Source organism: Scyliorhinus torazame, chromosome 6 (genome assembly GCF_047496885.1).
Source record: "Scyliorhinus torazame isolate Kashiwa2021f chromosome 6, sScyTor2.1, whole genome shotgun sequence".
Classification (NCBI taxonomy): domain Eukaryota; kingdom Metazoa; phylum Chordata; class Chondrichthyes; order Carcharhiniformes; family Scyliorhinidae; genus Scyliorhinus; species Scyliorhinus torazame.
In genome coordinates, this window is record NC_092712.1 from 28,669,899 (window position 1) to 28,689,270 (window position 19,372).

The following is a 19,372-nucleotide window of genomic DNA, read 5'->3' on the forward strand; positions in this document are numbered from 1 at the left end:
GGTTACATTAGCTACTATCCAATCTGTAGGAACTGTTCCATAGAATCATAGAATTTACAGTTCAGAAGGAGGCCATTCGGCCCATCGAATCTGCACCGGCCCTTAGAAAGAGCACCCCATTTAAGTCCACTCTTCCAACATCTGACATGTGGGAGGCTTTCAAATGTCAGTTGAAAGGAATTCAGGACCGGCATGTTCCTGTGAGGAAGAAGGATAAATACAGCAAATTTCGGGAACCTTGGACAACGAGAGATATTGTATGTCTCGTCAAAAAGAAAAAGGAGGCATTTGTCAGGGCTAGGACGCTGGGAACAGACAAAGCCTGTGTGGAATATAAGGAAAGTAGGAAGGGGTCACGAAAAGTCATTGGCAAATAGGGTTCAGGAAAATCCCAAGGCTTTTTACACGTGCATAAAAAGCAAGAGGGTAGCCAGGGAAAGGGTTGGCCCACTGAAGGATAGGCAAGGGAATCTATGTGTGGAGCCAGAAGAAATGGGTAAGGTGATAAATGAATACTTTGCATCAGTATTCACCAAAGAGAAGGAATTGGTAGATGTTGAGTCTGGAGAAGGGTGTGTAGATAGCCTGGGTCACATTGAGATCCAAAAAGACGAGGTGTTAGGCGTCTTGAAAAATATTAAGGTGGATAAGTCCCCAGGGCCTGATGGGATCTACCCCAGAATACTGAATAGGCTAGAGAGGAAATTGCTGAGGCCTTGACAGAAATCTTTGGATCCTCACTGTCTTCAGGTGATGTCCCGGAGGACTGGAGAATAGCCAATATTGTTCCTCTGTTTAAGAAGGGTAGCAAGGATAATCCAGGGAACTACAGGCCGGTGAGCCTGTAGGGAAATTACTGGAGCGAATTCTTCGAGACAGGATCTACTCCCATTTGGAAGCAAATGGACGTATTAGTGAGAGGCAGCATGGTTTTGTGAAAGGGAGGTCGTGTCTCACTAACTTGATAGAGTTTTTCGAGGAGGTCACAAAGATGATTGATGCAGGTAGGGCAGTGGATGTTGTCTGTATGGACTTCAGTAAAGCCTTTGACAAGATCCCCCATGATAGACTGGTACAAAAGGTGAAGTCACACTGGATCAGAGGTGAGCTGGCAAGATGGATACAGAACTGGCTAGGTCATAAATGGCAGAGAATAGCAATGGAAGGGTGCTTTTCTGATTGGAGGGCTGTGACTAGTGGTGTTCCGCAGGGATCAGTGTTGGGACCTTTGCTGTTCGTAGTATATATAAATGATTTGGAGGAAAATGTAACTGGTTTGATTGGTAAGTTTGCGGACGACACAAAGGTTGGTGGAATTGCGGATAGTGATGAGACTGTCAGAGGATACAGCAGGATTTCGATCATTTGGAGACTTGGGCGGAGAGATGGCAGATGGAGTTTAATCCGGACAAATGTGAGGTAATGCATTTCGGAGGATGTAATGCAGGTAGAGAATATACAGTGAATGGTAGAACCCTCAAGAGTATTGACAGTCAGAGAGATCTAGGTGCACAGGTCCACAGGTCACTGAAAGGGGCAACACAGGTGGAGAAGGTAGTCAAGAAGGCATACGGCATGCTTGCCTTCATTGGCCGGGGCATTGAGTATAAAAATTGGCAAGTCATGTTGCAGCTGTATAGAACCTTAGTTAGGCCACACTTGGAGTATAGTGTTCAATTCTGGTCACCACACTAACAGAAGGATGTGGAGGCTTTAGAGTGGGTGCAGAAGAGATTTACCAGGATGGTGCCTGGTATGGAGGGCATTAGCTATGAGGAGAGGTTGAATAAACTCGGTTTGTTCTCACTGGAACGACGAAGGTTGAGGGGAGACTTGATAGAGGTCTACAAAATTATGAGGGGCATAGACAGGGTGGATAGTCAGAGACTTTTTCCCAGGATAGAGGGGTCAATTACTAGGTTTAAGGTGCGAGGGGAAGGTTTAGAGGAGATGTACGAGGCAAGTTTTTTACACCGAGGGTAGTGGGTGCCTGGAACTCGCTGCTGGAGGAGGTGGTGAAAGCAGGGACGATAGTGACGTTTAAGGGGCATCTTGACTAACACATGAATAGGATGGGAATAGAGGGATACAGACCCCGGAAGTGTAGAAGATTTTAGTTCAGACGGGCAGCATGGTCGGCGCAGGCTTGGAGGGCCGAAGGGCCTGTTCCTGTGCTGTACTTTTCTTTGTTCGATCTCTGTAACCTAGTAACCCCACCTAACCTTTTTGGTCATTAAGGGCAATTTATCATGGCCAATCCACAGTCTTTGGACTGTGGGAGGAAACCGGAGCACCCGGAGGAAACCCACGCTGACAGGGGGAGAACGTGCAGACTCCGCACAGATAGTGACCCAAGCCAAGAATCGAACCTGGGACTCTGGAGCTGTGAAGGAACTGTGCTAACCGCTGTGCTACCGTACTGCCCACCACGGTAGCACAGTGGCCATAATTGAGAGAATCTTGTAAGATAGCCACCAATGCATCCACTATTTTTAGGGCCACTTCCTTAAGTACTCTGAGATGTACATGATCAGGCACTGGGGATTTATCGGCCTTCAATCCCATCAATTTCCCTAACACCATTAAATTCATTCTCCTTCAAGCTGTGTCCATGTCTCAGCAGAGCCTCAGGGCCATCATGCAGGTCCCCCGCTTCCTCGCTGCAGGTCCTAAAGAGTATCATATTTTCAGCACTGATTTTAATCGCGGGACTCATTTCAGACCATTTTACCACTTAGAGGTGAAACTTTGATTAAGATCGTGCCAGTTTGTCATTCGTATCTAACCACGGTCTTCCTCACTATTAACCAGGTGGCCAGTTTTCATATCATGTGCAAACTTTTTAAGCATGTTCCCTATATTTAAATCTAATATTTGATATATACCATAATAGACCGAGCTAAGCAATTCCACAACAAGCGTATCAGAAACCTCCGGTTTCCTCCCACAGTCCAAAGAGGTGCAGGTTCGGTGGATTGGCCGTGATAAATTTCCCCTTAGTGTCCAAAAGGTTAGGTGGGGTTACGGGGATAGGGTGGAGGTGTGGGCTTAAGTAGGGTGCTCTTTCCAAGGGCCAGTGCAGACTCGATCGGCCGAATGGCCTCCTTCTGCACTGTAAATTCTATGATTCTATGATCAATGAATAAGATCACGGTTGACCTGTTGTGTTTCGAATTGTGCATTACAAACAAAGCCATGTGAAAGATCCTGTGGAACCTCCTTCCGTCACCCTTTCAGTTTGCCTGTTCCAGATCGAAACAATTTTTTGTATGAGGTGCAAAAATGTTCTTGTTTCGCCTTCAGTTGTGCCAATTATATTAAACCTGTGAGCCCTGCTCACTGGCCCATTTGCCAGGGGGAACAGTTTTGCATGTCTTCCTGCCCTCATCTCTATATCGCCCAGCGAGAGAGGCAGGAGTAGCCTGATATCAATCTTGCTACTTTTTGGGGGGGGTGACAAAGCTAAATTTATGGCTCCCCACAGTTGATGTCTATGGTGCTTTTTTTTGTTAGGCACACAAAATAAATATGGCATTTGTTTTTAGCAGGGTTCACTCTCTCAGCTTGAACCTTAGGGAGTGAATCAAAGCTTTAAAGTTATAGGGAGAGGAAAGTTTTTTTTGTAAAACTAAGCTCTGGTTTGGAAATATGCATGAGAATGAGTGTGTCACTCAATGTATTAGAATTAATAATAATAATCTTTATTGTCACAAGTAGGCTTACATTAACACTGCAATGAAGTTACTGTGAAAAGCCCCTAGTCACCACGTTCCGGCGCCTGTTCGGGTACACAGCGGGAGAATTCAGAATGTCCAATTCACCGAACAGCACGTCTTTCAGGACTTGTGGGAGGAAACCGGAGCACCCGGAGGAAACCCACGCAGACACGGGGGGGAGAACGTGCAGACTCCGCACAGACAGTGGCCCAAGCCGGGAATCGAACCTGGGACACTGGAGCTGTGAAGCCATAGTGCTAACAGCTGTGCTACCGTGAAGCAGTCTGTGCTGACTCAGTTAATCAAGCTGAGGAAGAATGGTCAAGGTGCTGCACCTGGTCTCAACTTCCCAGCATTAAGGTGATGAAGAAAACAGGAAAGAATCGGAGCTTCCCGATTGCCATTTGATGGTCGCTGTTGGAAAGTGGGTTGCTTCGGGGAGGACAGGGTAGGGTTCAGATGGGGTTTGGGGATGTTGGAATGAGAACCACATCATGGCAGGGGAGCCAGAGTCTATGGAAAACAGGGGCCATTTCTTTCAACACCTCGAAGGACTAAGGCAGCAAGTACATGGCAGCACCATCAATTCTAGTTATTCCTCGGAGTCTCAACATGCTACCCGTAACTGGACGTACATTGGCCAGCCCTTCATTGTTGATGGGTCAAAAACTTGATATTCACCCGTTAACAACATTGTGGGAGCATTTTCACCACATGCACTGCATTGGTTCAAGAAGGCATGTCACCACTACTATCTCGAGGGCAAATTAGGATCGGCCTTGCAAACTCCCTCATCTCAAGAATTAATTCATCGTATTTTACTGAGTTAAACTGTCCTCTGAGTTGCCTCATGTAGACTATCAGCTATGTGCTAATCAAAATGTCTTTCCACTTCCTATTAAAATAGGTGCCTGTGCAGTCCTGGTTTGATGACATGTCGGACACGGAGTTGTTTGATCTGATTCCATTCTTTGAAGGACTGAGCAAAGAAGAGGAAGTTTACAGTGTGCTGCAGAATCTCCGCGGCAGGTAGCGATTGTGCTCCGGGTGTGTCCTTGCGGCAGATTCTTTACGTTGTTCTTGCCCGATTTTTATCTCCCCTATCCACAGCCCTGCCACAGCCCCCCCCATCCCCCCCCCGCCCCCCCAACCCCCATCCCTCTCCCTCCGCAGCGTATCATTTTCTTTTGTAAAGAAAGGAAAACTTCCTTCAGTTTCCCCTGCCTCACGCACCTGTGTTTGGACCGGAACTGCAACTTTGGAGGAGGAACAAGAGGAAAATATCTTCAGACAAGAAGCACTTCAGTGGTCCTGCCATTAACTCACTATGGACACAGTGACTGACGTCCGTTGAGCTTCTCAAAGCCTGGCGTCAGAAAGTTGCAGATGACCAGACACAGTTGAAAAGAAGAACTCTCAGAGAAAACCACATTCATATATGTAGAAAACAAAACGGAAAATCCGCTATGGACTACATTTTGAGTAGAAACTTTTCCTTCTCTCTACCTACCAAAAACAAGTATTTGGGCAGTTCTGTGATATTTTAAGTATTTTTTTTTTCCTCCTTTTTTTTTTTTTGTTCTGTTAATTTTTTCGGTTGTTGCTATGCAGACAGTCACGCTGATCTGCAGGAGCTGACCTGATTCTGTGATCTCTTTGCAGAATGAAGTGCCTTTTTGAGAAAAAAAAAGTTGATAATTTTAGACAAGAAAAAAAAAAGCAAAGTTAATTTTTTTGTACACTGCATATTCCAGAGATCTTTTATCTTTTAATGACTGTATGTTTTAAAACAAAAAAAACACAAAAATTGATCTTTATGAGCACTGTTATTTATGCTGAACACGTTGAATTATAAGTGCTGGGTACCAGTCTCCAGAGTCATTAAACTTTTAAATTTTATATCAATTGGCTTAAACATAGTTCATGGACAGCAAATTATGATTTTTTTTAAAAAATTGCTAGTTTAAATACGGGGATGGTTTAGGGTTACTGATGTCTCGCTTATGAGCAGCCATTGCAGGATGACTTGATAAGGGACAGATTGGAAGCTGGAAACAATATCAGAGCTCCTAAGTAGTCGGGGAATGACGTGGAGCTACCAGATACTGTAATGAATATTTTATTTTCTTCCCCCTCACTCCATGCCTTTTTGTTCCCTCCCTCCCCTCCCTCTTTTAATCAAGATGTGGAGCTGCCGGCGTTGGACTGGGGTGAGCACAGTAAGAAGTCTTACAACACCAGGTTAAAGTCCAACAGGTTTGTTTCAAACACTAGCTTTCGGAGCACTGCTCCTTCCTAGTGTTTGAAACAAACCTGTTGGACTTTAACCTGGTGTTGTAAGACTTCTTACTCTTTTAATCAAAATTGAAAGCCAGGAGGGGTTGCCAAAGCCCAACTCTCCTGTATCCAGCTGGAAGGCTGGTTTATCTAAAGCCCTCCACTTGGGTTTGCGCATGACACGACACTGCAACATGCCGAGGGCAGGGAGGGGTCAGTCTTGCCTTGGGATTTTGCTGAGAGGCTAGCATCAGACTGCTCTGTGCCTTAAGGGTGGCCTTGACCATACTCGCCACGGTCATCGGCGGAGCATGCAGTGAAGGGAAATGCAGCGACTGATGGTGGCGGGGTGAGTGAAGGGCAAGAGCTGATAGTCGAGTGGGGATTTGGGTCTTTTTAAGATGCAATCTTCGCAAATAACCTTACTGTTGTTCTCTGTTTATTTCACACTTTAACTGTTTTCTCGAAGAAGCAATCGCAATCCAAAGCAAAAGGCTGTAATGGTGCTGCTTGGATTTATATTGTGATTCTGTCTGTCCGTATTTACGTTGCCTCAAATGCTCTTCCTGATTCTAAACCTTATTAAGTGGCTTCCTTTCTCTCACTGTCTTTCGCTGGATGTTGGGGGTCTGATCTGAAAACTGGGTGTCTGATTTCACCATCTGTGAGTATTGAAGCAGCATCTCAATGGTCTAATTGTTTGAATTTTCGAAAGACAAAAATGATTTATATCTTTCCCTTTGCACTTACCTCCCCTTCTTCCTCCCCTTCTATCCATCCCTAGTCTGATTTCCATTTAATGGTAGCTCGCTTGCGACAGGTCAGTGTCACTGACCCGTGAACCTCTTGTTGCCTCGAGTAACCAGAATACCTTGCTGGATTTTAATGGTGGGGACAGTGGAATTTCCTCTTTGTCAATCTCCAATGAGTGCTGATCACGTACCTGCGCATACGTACTCGCGTACCTGCGCATACATACTCACGACGGTCAAGCTGCAGATTGCCTGCACTGTTGGTAGTGGCCAGTCTGTATATGTGACTTTCGTTAGTAGGAATGCAGGATATTTGGCGTTACTGCGTAAGTGAAATATGTGCAAACCTTTCACAGTCAAGTCGCTAACAAAAATGTTCGACATCTGTGGAGAGAAGCAGAGTTAATATTTCAGGTCGATGAGCCTTCTTGAGAACAAACTTTTTTATGAGGCCATTAGGTCCTTTTGCCCTGGAGCTGCCAGCTTGTTTCCCAGTGATGGGTACCCTGCTATCATTCCTCATGGTCAAGGTGGCATTTCTTGTTTTATTGATTGTATTGGTTGAACAGAAAGTCAGTAATGCAGGGGTGGATGGAAACACAACCAGAGGACAGGATAGAGTTGGGCAGTTACGCCAGTGTTAACTGGGTGCGCTACTCACTCTGGGATGATGTGGGAAGAATACCCACGAGGTGAGTAAGCAGCATATTGTGGAGTAGCAGTGGGTGCTTTTTTGATTGAGGTGGGGGGGGGAGAATTGAATGCAGCACTGTGGGCTTTGGAGTAAATATACCAGTTCTACATTCCCATTGGATACCACCGAAGCAGCTTGCAGATGGAACTTATGGGGCAGGATTCTCCGTTTGCTGACGCCGAAATCGCGAAACGCGATTGGCCGAAGAATAGGTTCCGCCGCCAAAATCGCTGCGGGCGCCAATTTGACGCCAAATTGTAACTCTCCGTCACCTCGACAACGGCGTCAATGCGGTCCAGCATGCACTTACGGTAAACGGCGTTCGCATGTCACGAGCGGGCCCGACCCGGTATTCTCTGGGGCCTCCGCGATTCTCCACCTTCGATGGGCCGAGTTCCCGACGGCGCGGTTCTCTTGTGCTTTTAAAAATCATGAAACTGGCGTGGTGGCTGCTGAGGGAGAGAGAGGGGGTACGGAAAGTGTCCAACATGGCCATAGTTTGCTGACAGCTGTGCCTCTGGCTGGGGGGAGTAGTGTGGGATGGCCAGGAGGTGGGCTGTGGGGTCAGGATGGACGGGCACGGAACACCATTGCCGTGGCCGGCAAGGCAGCCATGCACCTGCACACGCTGCTAATAGCCCACTGTGAATTTAGGGCCACGGGTCGTATAGGTACCCCCCCCCCCCCCCCCCCCCCAGGCCACCCCGCTAGCTGCCCTCTGACCGACCCATCAGCTGTACGGGCGGGCTCCAGCGCAACCAATGCCATCTTATTGGCCAGGATGAGTCTGTGTGGGGAGTGTAATGTGTATGTGCAGCTGCAGCTTGTCAGCCTCCCGAGTGGCAATCACGGACCCAGTGAATCCCGCACCGTTTCTCATTGGAATCGATTGTGTTCCACGTGGCACAGGTGCCAGCCCCTCCACAGGCGCTGAATCAGTCCAGGCTCGGCGCCAGCTTTGCCGTTGTGAAAGTCCACGAATCCTGCCCCGTTCAACACTTAGTCTCAGGAATGGAGAATCCAGCCTCTGGTATGCACGCCTTCCTTTATACAATACTTTACCAGGGCTGTATTGGGAGTAGAGACAACGTCGCACAGTTTGCCAGCTGCTATGTTTCTTTGGTGAGTGAAATTCTTGAATAAGCCTCTTAATGGCAGATGTTGTTTACATAGCAGTTGAGCCAAATCCATGGGTGGGATTCTCCAATAATGGGGCTGTGTCCTCAGCGGCACAACTGCTCCGGCTGCCGATACGGGGCCCTGCACTTCTGGTCGGGGGTCCGTGCATTCGCACGGCGGCGGCCTGTGTCGGCTGCCCCGCGCAACATGGCCGACGCACACCGCGGGCCGGCACCAAGAAGATAGCCCCCCCCCACCCCCCACCCCCCCAGATCGCGCACGCCCGCAGATTGGTGGCCCCCGATCGGAGTGCTGGCCATCCTGGAGACCCCCCCCCCCCCGGGTGAATGATACCCCTGCCAGGGCGGCCGCAGACCGAGTCCGCAGCCGCCACACCGAGTGCCCGCCGGGTGGAACCATGAGAGAACCACGCCGGCGGGAACTCAGCCAGCTGCACTTGGAGAATCGCCGCGGGGCCTCTTTCTATGGCCCCAATCGGCGCCGCATCGACCGCGCCTGCCCGATTGGCGGCGATTCCCCGGAGAATCGTGGGAGCGGCATCGGACCCGATCTCAGATCTGACGCCCGTTCTCCGCCGCTGCGCCGAGTGCGATTTCGATGCAGAGGCTCGCAGAATCCCGCCCCATATTCTTGTTATTGACAGTAAAAGATTAGCTAATACAACCGGCAAGAGGAAAGTCTGCCCATTTTCATTTGGTGTGTACCCACAACACAAGGTCCTGCCCCAATTGGAAATCCTACTGAAGTTTTCAGGCAGGGCGGGTGGTTAGTGTTGGGGATTGTTGCTGTAAGGCTACAGTATTTGAGACAAAGCGTTGTAGAAATAAATCCATCCCTACACTGGGTAGGAAATGTTCCAGTCCTCAATCTCCCTCTGTGAAGACCTGTCTATGCGTTCTACGCGTTGCTTGCAGTTACGGAATCCACAGGTCTGTTTCCTCTTCTGATAGCTTGCCAGCATGCAGCACAGAAGGAATCCATTCAGTTTCTCATGCCAGTGCTGGCTCTTATTCACGTAGACCTGCCCCCTGCTGCTCCCTATACCCTGTTAATTTTCCCTGTCAATTTATTAATCTCATTCCCAACTGACAGTTGTTATTAAATCTGCTTCCATCACCCTTTCAGGCTGCACGTTCCAGATCATAAAAATTGAGTGTTTAAAAAAAATTCTCAGCTCTCTTTTGATTTCTTTTTGCCAATTTCTGCTAATCTATGTCCTCTAGTTACAGCAGTGGGAGCAGTTAAATTAATGTGCTCGCATTTCCCTGCTGATTTAGAACTGTGTTCCTCCTATTATTTTAAACTGGTTAATGTCTTCAGCTCCCCAATAGGTCTGAAGAGCAGCGGCGAACATTTGTTCGTCCAACTTTGGATGTTGGCTGGAACACCTTGCTGTTCATCACGGTTGATGGCCATGCCCATTTGGTTGGGACACTGATGAGGCAACTGGTTACTTGTGAAATTATGACCCGGTAGAGATACAGCAGGGACAGCCAGTGAGGGAGTAACGAGAGAAATTAAATATATGAGTAAAATAAATATACGAGAGGGCGAAAAAGCTAATTGAACAGAATGACCAGTAGTAAACCATGGGAGGGGGAGAGGTAGATTGCTGTATAGCTGAGACACGGCTGTTGAAAGTTGGTTAGAGCTTTGCAGTAATTGGGAGTTGAGTGGGATGAAGGCTGGTGTTATTCTGCAGCAGGGAGGTAACCCACATGGCTTTCAGTGACCAGCACCAAATGTGGACAGGCCAGTATAGTTCCGGCCAGGTGCCTGCCTATTGGAGACAAATTACCAATCAAACCAAAAAAAAAATCCGAGCTCCCTTTATTTAACCAGTGTGAATGCTGTTTGCATGATCCATTTCACAGAGGGATTACTGCTTGTGGACTTGCCCGTTATTTATCCAGGAATATTGACTGTGAAACTGCCCTTGCAATAATGAACCTGATCAATCCTGTAAGTCAGAAGTAATCATGTTTTTTAAATTCTTTGGTCTCGTTTCTGTTTCAGCGGATGCTGCTAAATTACGGTATTACCCATTGGGGAGCTTGAGCCAAGGCTGTTTCAAACTCTTTCTCACGACTGTGTGCCTGCCTTTTGTTTAAAAAAACGTGTTAACGATTTTATCGCAAATCCTTTTGAGCGCAATCATTTCGGAGGAGAGGCTCGGCACTGCAGAATTGCTCTCCTGTTTATTTTGTATGTACTTTAAAATATTTCATACCATAGAATCAGCAAAGTGTCCTTTTCTTTCCTTTAATAAGGTATCACCCAAAAGGCATTATTTTTTCCCCCGTTGCAAATATTTCTTCTCGTTCCACAGCCCGAGTGTTGAGAGTGCTGTAACTTCACGACATATCAATGTAACCAGAGTACACATGTCCTTATACTCTCTCAAGCACCTACCCCAACAGGTATATGAATGGGAATTGAAATAGTCTATTCTTCTCCAACATTCGGAGTACTTGCTAAGCTTCAACACTAGCGCGTTAATCAGGCTTTTCTAATTACGAAATGGCAATGTCTGTAGTGCCCTATACAGTTTGATTTCGCTTCTTCCTTTTATTTGCTGAAGCAACAACTCATTTTACTCAAAGAAACCAAACTTCGTTTCTAAATCTTGTATGTAGTATTGCAATCAAAACAAGCCTGCTAACATTCCTCTTGCTGCTGTGTGCGTGTGTATATGTGTGAGAGAGAGAGAGCGTGTAAGCATGCCTGTGTGATCTTCAGGGACTACAAAAAACAACCAAAAGGGTCATTGTATTCTTTAACCTCTGAAGCACCAGTACTATGATGGCAATTCAAAGGTGCAGATATGCAATTATGTTGGTTGGTTTGAGGGTAGGAGAGGGGGGGGGGGGGGGGGGTTGGGTGAGGGGGATGGGGGTACAATGCCCAGAGTGAGTGTGTGTTTGTAATGTGCTATGCGCTCATCCTATGAATCAATGTAAGAGGCACATACCCAGCCTAGCTCGCTAGACATTACCTTTTTTTTTTTGAGTATAGATTATATACAGCTCCATTTAATGTAATTGTGTTCAGCTCAAACCCGTGGGTTTGTTACAGTCTTTCCATTTATCTTTTTTAAAAACTTGCTGGATAAATGAACCACATGCCTTAAAATCCAGTGAATGAATGTTCAGCACAATTTTTTGTTCTCACACAAGTTATATAAACTCTTCTGGTGATATAAACTAACCATTTGTTTGCTTGAAGAGCAGAGGATTGTGCAGGAGACACAACCCTGGAGAGCTGTACCGAACACAAAATTGAGCATTCCGTCAATCTTTAATCCTGTAAAACTTTTGACTGTTCTAAAAAAAAAAACGGTGTTTGTAAATGGTCTGTTCTGTGCCTCTTGATTCCAAAGGTGCTCTAAGGATGTTTGCCTTTTAAATGGTTGCTTGGGGGTGGGTGGGGAAGGAAAGAGGGGGGGGGGGGTGGGGGGGGGGAAGAAAGGAAATATAGCAAGGGGAACTATACAAAACAAGCTGTCAAGGCCTTGGGAGGCGTGGGGGGTCCTTCCCTCACTGAATCCCTCAATCCCTTTATCCATTGTACCATTTCCCTCCTTACTCTCAACAAAAGAATACTGGAGAGGGAGGGAGGAGAGAGAGAGGGGTGGAAGGTGCCAGGCTTGTTTTTTCATAGTTTTAATGTGATTCCAGAGTCGGTGACACTTTTTCCACTTTGATCAGCAATACTTGAGAAACACTATAACGTTTAAGAGGGAAAGAAACAGAAATGGTTGTTACTGTCAGTTACTGAATAATCTGTTTCTTTACTTTCACCAATAAAATAAACTTTTAAACAACTGTCGTACAGCAAGTATTTTTCTACTGTGCAGCGTTCATTCCTGGCACTGCCAAGCCAGGAAGCTCTCTGCTGCCCTGTCACCCCCCATTCACCAGTGTAACTGACGGTATAGTGGTGTTTGATGATGAAGCTTTCTTGAAAATTGAGTTTGTTTTAATGAGCAAATCTATTAAAAGCTAACCTGCTTTCTACTTCAAAAGCCTGTGTCTTCAAAGGGATCCCTTTCTCTCCTCTCCCCCCCCCCCCCTGTTAAATGGCAGTTATTAGACAAGACTGCAGCATGAACTGTGCTGGGCACAGATTCAATGGCTGGTGAATTCCTTAAGCCTAATATCAGCCTTGGAAAAGCAGGCAAATTACAGAATGGTTACAGTGCAGAAGTAGGCCATTCGGCCCGTCATATCTGAAGGAGTGATTCACCTAACGCCATTCCCTACCTTCATCCCATAGCCTTGCACATTGTTCCTTTTCAGATAATACTCAAATTCCTCTATTGAACCTGCCCACAGTCTCTGGCAGTGCATTCCAGATTGATGAAGGGCCCCTTGTACTGGGGGGGGGTAAAGGAACTCTGAAACAAGATCATAATAGTGCACACCAAGTGTTCAGGGAGAGAAACTGGGGGAAATAAATCACCCACAGAACTCTGAAGTACAGTAACACGTACAGTAGGCATCAGGCAGAGTAAATGTGGCCTCATTCACACAGCTGGAGCTGTGATTGTATATAAATATTGGGTGAAAATAGAATTAGGTTTGACAACGATACTCCTGCTATAAAGTGGGCATGCAAATAGCAATACTTAATTACTTTTCATAAACTTATCTTAATTAAATGAAAATCGCTTATTGTCACAAGTAGGCTTCAATTAAGTTACTGTGAAAAGCCCCTAGTCGCCACATTCCGGCGCCTGTTCGGGGAGGCTGTTACGGGAATTGAACCGTGCTGCTGGCCTGCCTTGGTCTGCTTTCAAAGCCAGCGATTTAGCCCTGTGCTAAACAGCCCCTAATCTTAAAGCCACCATATGATAATCAAGAAGAAGTCCAGTTGTGCTTCATAGTGGAAACATGGAAATGATAGCCATTTGCTGCCAGTCGTATTTCAGCACAGGATCTCCTCTGGGATCCTCCCTGTTTTAGATGGTTCAGTATGTGAATTCTTCCATCGATGGCAAGCTCAAAGTTAAGATTTCCACTTCATAGCTGTGGTGTGAACATGTGAATCCATTAATAGTAATGCGCTCTGACAAATAACAAACAAAAAACAAAGAAAAGTACAGCACAGGAACAGGCCCTTTGGCCCTCCAAGCCTGTGCCGACCATGCTGCCCGACTAAACTACAATCTTCTACACTTCCTGGGTCCGTATCCCTCTTGGCTTGAAATTGGCCCACGCTTCTCCATGGTGGCTTAGAATCATAGAAGATTAACATAATCATATCGCACAGAAGGATGCTATTCGCCATGTGCCAGCTCCTTGAAAGAGCTATCCAATGAGTCCAACTCCCCCTTCCTTTTCTCCCTAGCACTACAAATAATTACCTTTCAGATTTCCAGTTCTCTTTTAAAGTTATTGAATTTACTCCCTCTGCCCTTTAAGGCGGTGCATTCGCAACTCATTGCATCATGAAATGTATCTTCACCTCCCCTCTGGTCTTTCGCCAATTACTTGAAATCTGAGCCCCCTAGTTACCTACCCTCCTACCAGAGGAAACAGTTTCTCCTTATTTACCTTCATGATTTTCGAACATCTTTATCAGTCTCCCCTCAATCCCATTCAGTGGAAAGGGACACAACTACAGTTTCTCCAGACTCCCTCTATAAGTGAAGTTGCTCACTCCTGGTACCATTCTAGTAAATCCCTGCACCTTCTCCAAGGCCTTGGCCTGCTTCCTAAAGTGTGACGCCAAGAATTGAACATAGCACTCCCAGTGAGGCGTACTCAATAAAGGTGGACTAGAGCTTTTGTACTCAATATCTCTAGTTATAAAAGCAATGATCCCATATGCTTTGTAGACATGTTTTAGATCAGGACTCGGTATATTAGGAGATTGATGCTGCATCCATCATTTCATGAAGTAATGCATATTGGTGCTTCAACATAATGCTCTGCCCTTATTTTGCATTTTCAACCTGGTGAAATATCTTTATTCTTTTTAAGGAGGAAATCAAGTAGTGAGTGGGAATTGGAGGAAGAGTGAGGCAATGTAAAATTGTGTGTGTGACTGAAGAAGTGACTAGCCAGAAGTAGGGTTGGCAACCCTCCAGGATTGCCCTGGAGTCTCCACGAACTGAAGACTGATCTCCAGGACACTGCGAGCAAAACCCAGAAGAGAAATCATTGGGGCAATTTTTTAAAAAAGTGTTTTTAAATAAAAATTCTTTGAACTCTAATGTTTACCTCATATTTTTAAAAAGAAACCTTGAGATGGTCGAATAAAAACTGGTTGACTGCTGGTTATGAATGATCAAAATGGATAACAGGAAGTATTCCCTTTTTAATTGGCTGTAAGAAGGTGTTCAGAATGAATATAGACATGTTGAGCCACTCGTGGCTGAAATGTGGGGATGGGACAATTGAGGATGGCATGTGACGATGCCTCCAACAATGTGACCAACCAAAGTCGGCAACCCAAACCCCAAACTGAGGGAGGAGAGGTGGAGAATGTGCAGAGCCGGTATGAGCAGGAAGAACAGATGTAGGTGGCATTTAGGGCAGAAGGAGGTGACCGAGATCAAGGTGTTATGCTGAGGCAAAGTGCTGTGCTGCTGAAGGGGGCAACCACTGATGTCGGTTGAGCAAGCTGGCTTCGGGTGGAACGTAAGACGTAGAGTTCTGGGTGAGCTGGAATTCAGGTTGCTAGTGGGAACATCGGCAATGGGAATTTGGGAGATGGCGCGATCATGAGTGGGTGTGACCATCATCTTGAGGCTTGGAAAATCCGTTGCCGACCACACGATTGAGCAGATAATCACATGAGCTCGTAAAGGATAAGAGATAAGAAATGACAACGGTAAGAAGTCACTTGTCGTAGTTTGTAGGTCCACTGACAGTAATGACCCCGTAGTAAAGGGATTGAATTTTTGCATAAAGTTTGAAGGAGATAAGAGTGAGTAACAGATGATTGTTTTAAACTTAAATAAGGGCAGTTATGAGGGACAACTGGCTAAAGTGAACTGGGAAATTAAGTTAAGGAATAGGTCAGTAGAGCTGCAGACATTTAAGGAGATGTTTCAGGACACACCAGATACATTCCAGTGTGAAAGAACGGCTCTACGGGAAGGATGCACCACCATGGCTAGCTAAGGAAGTTAAAGATAGGAACAAATTGAAAGGAAGGTGGATATTTACATGAGGATTTGGTGGGTCAGAAGATTGGACAAAATATATATATTTTTTTTAAGTCAAAGAATGACAAAAGAAAGAATTGGAGCATCAGATAAAACTAGCTAGAAATATAAGGAACAGTAAGGCCTGAACTTTTGCCATGATGGAGAACCTTTTCATTGTGAAAATGGTGAATGAGCCCAGACATTCTAAGTCTCACTCCTGAACATGGCACCTCCTATTGTTGCAGGCTTGCGACAGGAGTCGGGCCAGTGTTTGCGTATGCTCCATTTACCGAGGCAGCTGGCCATTTAAATCATCAGCTTCCTCTGCTGAAGTGGTATTTTGATAGGTCAGGTGTGTGAAACCTGACATCTGCTGATTAGCTAGGCAAGAAGTGGTCTGAACTGATGGATTCATTTGGATAGCCAGGCTCCCCTTTGGATATGGCCCTGGGACACCTTTGGGGTAGGTAAAGCACCCTTTGGGACTGTTAAACATTGACATAATTGTACATATGAATTGCAAAAACACATCGGAACTGTATGGAACTGTCAGAGCTGTCAATATATTGTCAAAGCTGTCAACTGTCAAAGCTGTCAATGAACTGTTAAAGAACTGTGAAAACTTATTGGAACTGTCAAAACACATTGGAACTGTCAAAGCTGTTGAGGGATTTAACTCTGCTGGGCTTTAAACTTAAGGGGAATTTTAAAAAATCAGAACTTGATATTTTATTCTACCTCCTGACATAATCCTGAGGTCATCATTATATGATTTGTACTGCATGACTGATTTTTACAACCTAACATTATCACAGTGGGGTGCCTTTGAGTGAGCAGTTTGATTGACAGCTCCAAGTGCTTATAGAATAGAAATGTTTGTTTCTGTAAGAAAGTCCTCAAGAGAATATTTTTGGTAAGAGATTAAATCTTGTTGAGTGTACTGTTTGTTTTCATTAGAGATTAGTTAAAAGGAATTTCAATGTATTGAATGCTTTTTATCAATGAGATTTAAAACAGTGATGTCATGAATGGGCTGTAACTTTATTTCAGTCAGCATGGCTTCTGCAGTTTGCCCATGATGGATATCATGTGGATTGACATGGAGGGAGTATGGGGCAAAAGATGGTGGGTGGGGGCATGAGTTGTCACTGAATTTGTTATGGGCTCTATGCGAATGTGTGGTGGGGGGGGGGCATGGGTTGGCTACAGTGTAAGGGGAGCCAAATGGGGATGCTTACAGGGACACAGGGTGGCATGGGTGAATCAAGGACCATTGGGGTGGGCAGAGGAGTATTGGTGTGAAGGGCATGGGGTGGCATGGATGGGGCAAGGGAAGTGAGGGGTGAAGGTCGAAAGGATATTTTGTTTTAACCAATTTAAAAAATATCTTCAAAGAAGTGACGAGTAAAGGGACGATCCTTTAAAACAGATGAGGAGGAATTTCTTCAGCCAGAGGGTGGTGAATCTGTGGAACTCTTTGCCATAGAGGGCTGTGGATGCCAATTTACTGCGTGTCTTTAAGACAGAGATAGATAGGTTCTTGATTAATAAGGGGATCAGGGGTTATGGGGAGAAGGCAGGAGAATGGGGATGAGAAAATATCAGCCATGATTGAATGGCGGAGCAGACTCGATGGGCTGAATGGCCTAATTCTGCTCTTATGTCTTATGGAGTACAGAGGCTGGCCACACCTCTGTAGCTGGCAGCATCTGCATTCCTTGCAGGGATTTTGGTCCCAACGTCTAATCCAGAAACCCCCTTCCCCCAAACGAAATTCCCACCTGCCGGTCCCATTTCTCCATGGTCAGGTTCGTGAAGCCCGGGGAATGTCCTTTTGGAAATCCGACCCTAAAGAGTTATTTAAATTGGAAAAGAGTAATAACTAGCCAAAGTGAGTCTGCTAAAGAGTGAACCTTGGAATTAATGGCAGATTAATTGAACAGGTATTCTGTATCTGTAGAAGACGCGATTAACATTCCAGAAATAATTAGAAATTAAGAGTAAAAGGGTGAGAGATCTTGACAAAATTATTAGAAATAAAGGCTGACATGCCCCAGATCCTGATGGAAATCATGCTAGGGTCTTAACAAAAGTATCTGCTGAGGTGATAGATGCATTGGTTTCAATTTTCAAAAATTCCCCAGGTTCTGCAACGGTCTCATCATATTGAAAGATAGCGAATGTATCTCCTCTGTTCAGCAAAAAAGCAGGAAACTACGGGCCAGTTAGCTTAACATCTATGGGGAAAATGCTGCAGTCTATTATTGAGGAGGCTGTACCAGGGCACTGAGAAAATCTCAAATCCGTTTGAGCAGGCTTATCCAAGCTTTTTTTACGAGGGGCCACATTTCAATTTTTTTTTTTGTTTCACTCAGGCCAATGAGTAAATTTTGAAAAGATAAAAGTTTGGCGCAATATTAAACATGAATTTCAAAATGCAATGTGGAGGTAGGAGGAAAAGAAACCACTTGCTCAGCAAAAGTAAAACCATGTCAGAGCAATAAATGGATAATTTTTTAAAAAAACTAATGAATAAAGATGACCATTTCAGTGTGAGAGAGCCAAATTGTGTTTGTCCGGCCACTCCCACACTCAGGGTACTTACACCCTCACACCCACTGTACAAGTTGGTGCGACTGTGGGCGGGGGGGGGTGAACCTTGAAACTGGAAGTGAGCCAGACACATTGACATACGCTCGCAGGACAAGCGAGCACACATTCAGAAACAGGAAATAACAGCAGGGGTAGGTCATATGGCTCATTGCACGGCAATGTGATTGTGGTTGATCCTCTACCTCAATACCATGCTCCGGCCCCCTCCCCATGTCCCTTGCTGCCTTTAGTGTCAAGAAATCTATTTCTTTCTTAAATAGATTCAGCTGACTTGGCTTGCGGAACTTTGGTAGGGGATGCCACAGGTTCACCACCCTCTTCAAGTGAAATGAGATTCCTGCGTCCAGTCTGTCCGGCCCAGTCAGAATTTTATGAGTTTCATTGAGATCCCTTCAGATTCTCCTAAACTCCAGTGAATACAGGCCTAGTTGACTATCCTGCCATCCCAGGAATCTTGTCTGTTGCTGCACTCCTTTGGTAAGTATGTTTTTTCTTGAGTGTGGTGACCAAACCTCACCAGGTGTAAGACATCCTTGCTCCCACTCAAATACACGGTTTTTAAAAATTCATTTGTGGAACATGGACTAGGCCAGCATTTATTCACACTTGAACTGAGTGGTTTCCTGGGAGAACCATCCAGACTAGGTAAGGACAGCAGCTTTTGTTTCCTAAAGGGCATTAGTCAACAGGGGGGGGGGTTCAAATGACAATTGACAGTTAGTTGGTTTGATTCTAGATTTTTTAAAATTCAAGTTTTGCCATCTGCCATGGTGGGATTTGAACCTTGGTTCCCAGCGCTAGCTCCTGGATTGCTAGTCCAATGACAATGCCACCAAGCCACTGCCTCCTTCCTACAATGAAGCGGTTGGTTTAGCACACTGGGCTAAAGAGCTGGCTTTTAAAGCAGGCCAGCGGCTCGGTTCAATTCTCGTACCAGCCTCCTCGAACAGGCGCCGGAATGTGGCAACTTGGGGCTTTTCACAGTAACTTCATTTGAAGCCGACTTGTGACGATAAGCGATGTT

At 45.6% G+C, this 19,372-nt stretch overlaps 1 protein-coding gene across 1 annotated transcript in view; it reads left to right on the plus strand.

The window, feature by feature from the left end:
• The window catches only part of LOC140425678 (CTD small phosphatase-like protein), a 180,105-nt gene extending 163,430 nt beyond the window's left edge, over positions 1–16,675 (plus strand). The window contains exons 10-11 of the mRNA XM_072510174.1: positions 4,624–4,745; positions 14,564–16,675. Of these exons, the coding sequence (XP_072366275.1) occupies positions 4,624–4,745; positions 14,564–14,603 (162 nt within the window). The 3' untranslated portion in view covers positions 14,604–16,675. The remainder of the gene's footprint in view (positions 1–4,623; positions 4,746–14,563) is intronic.
• Positions 16,676–19,372: the final 2,697 nt, after the last annotated feature.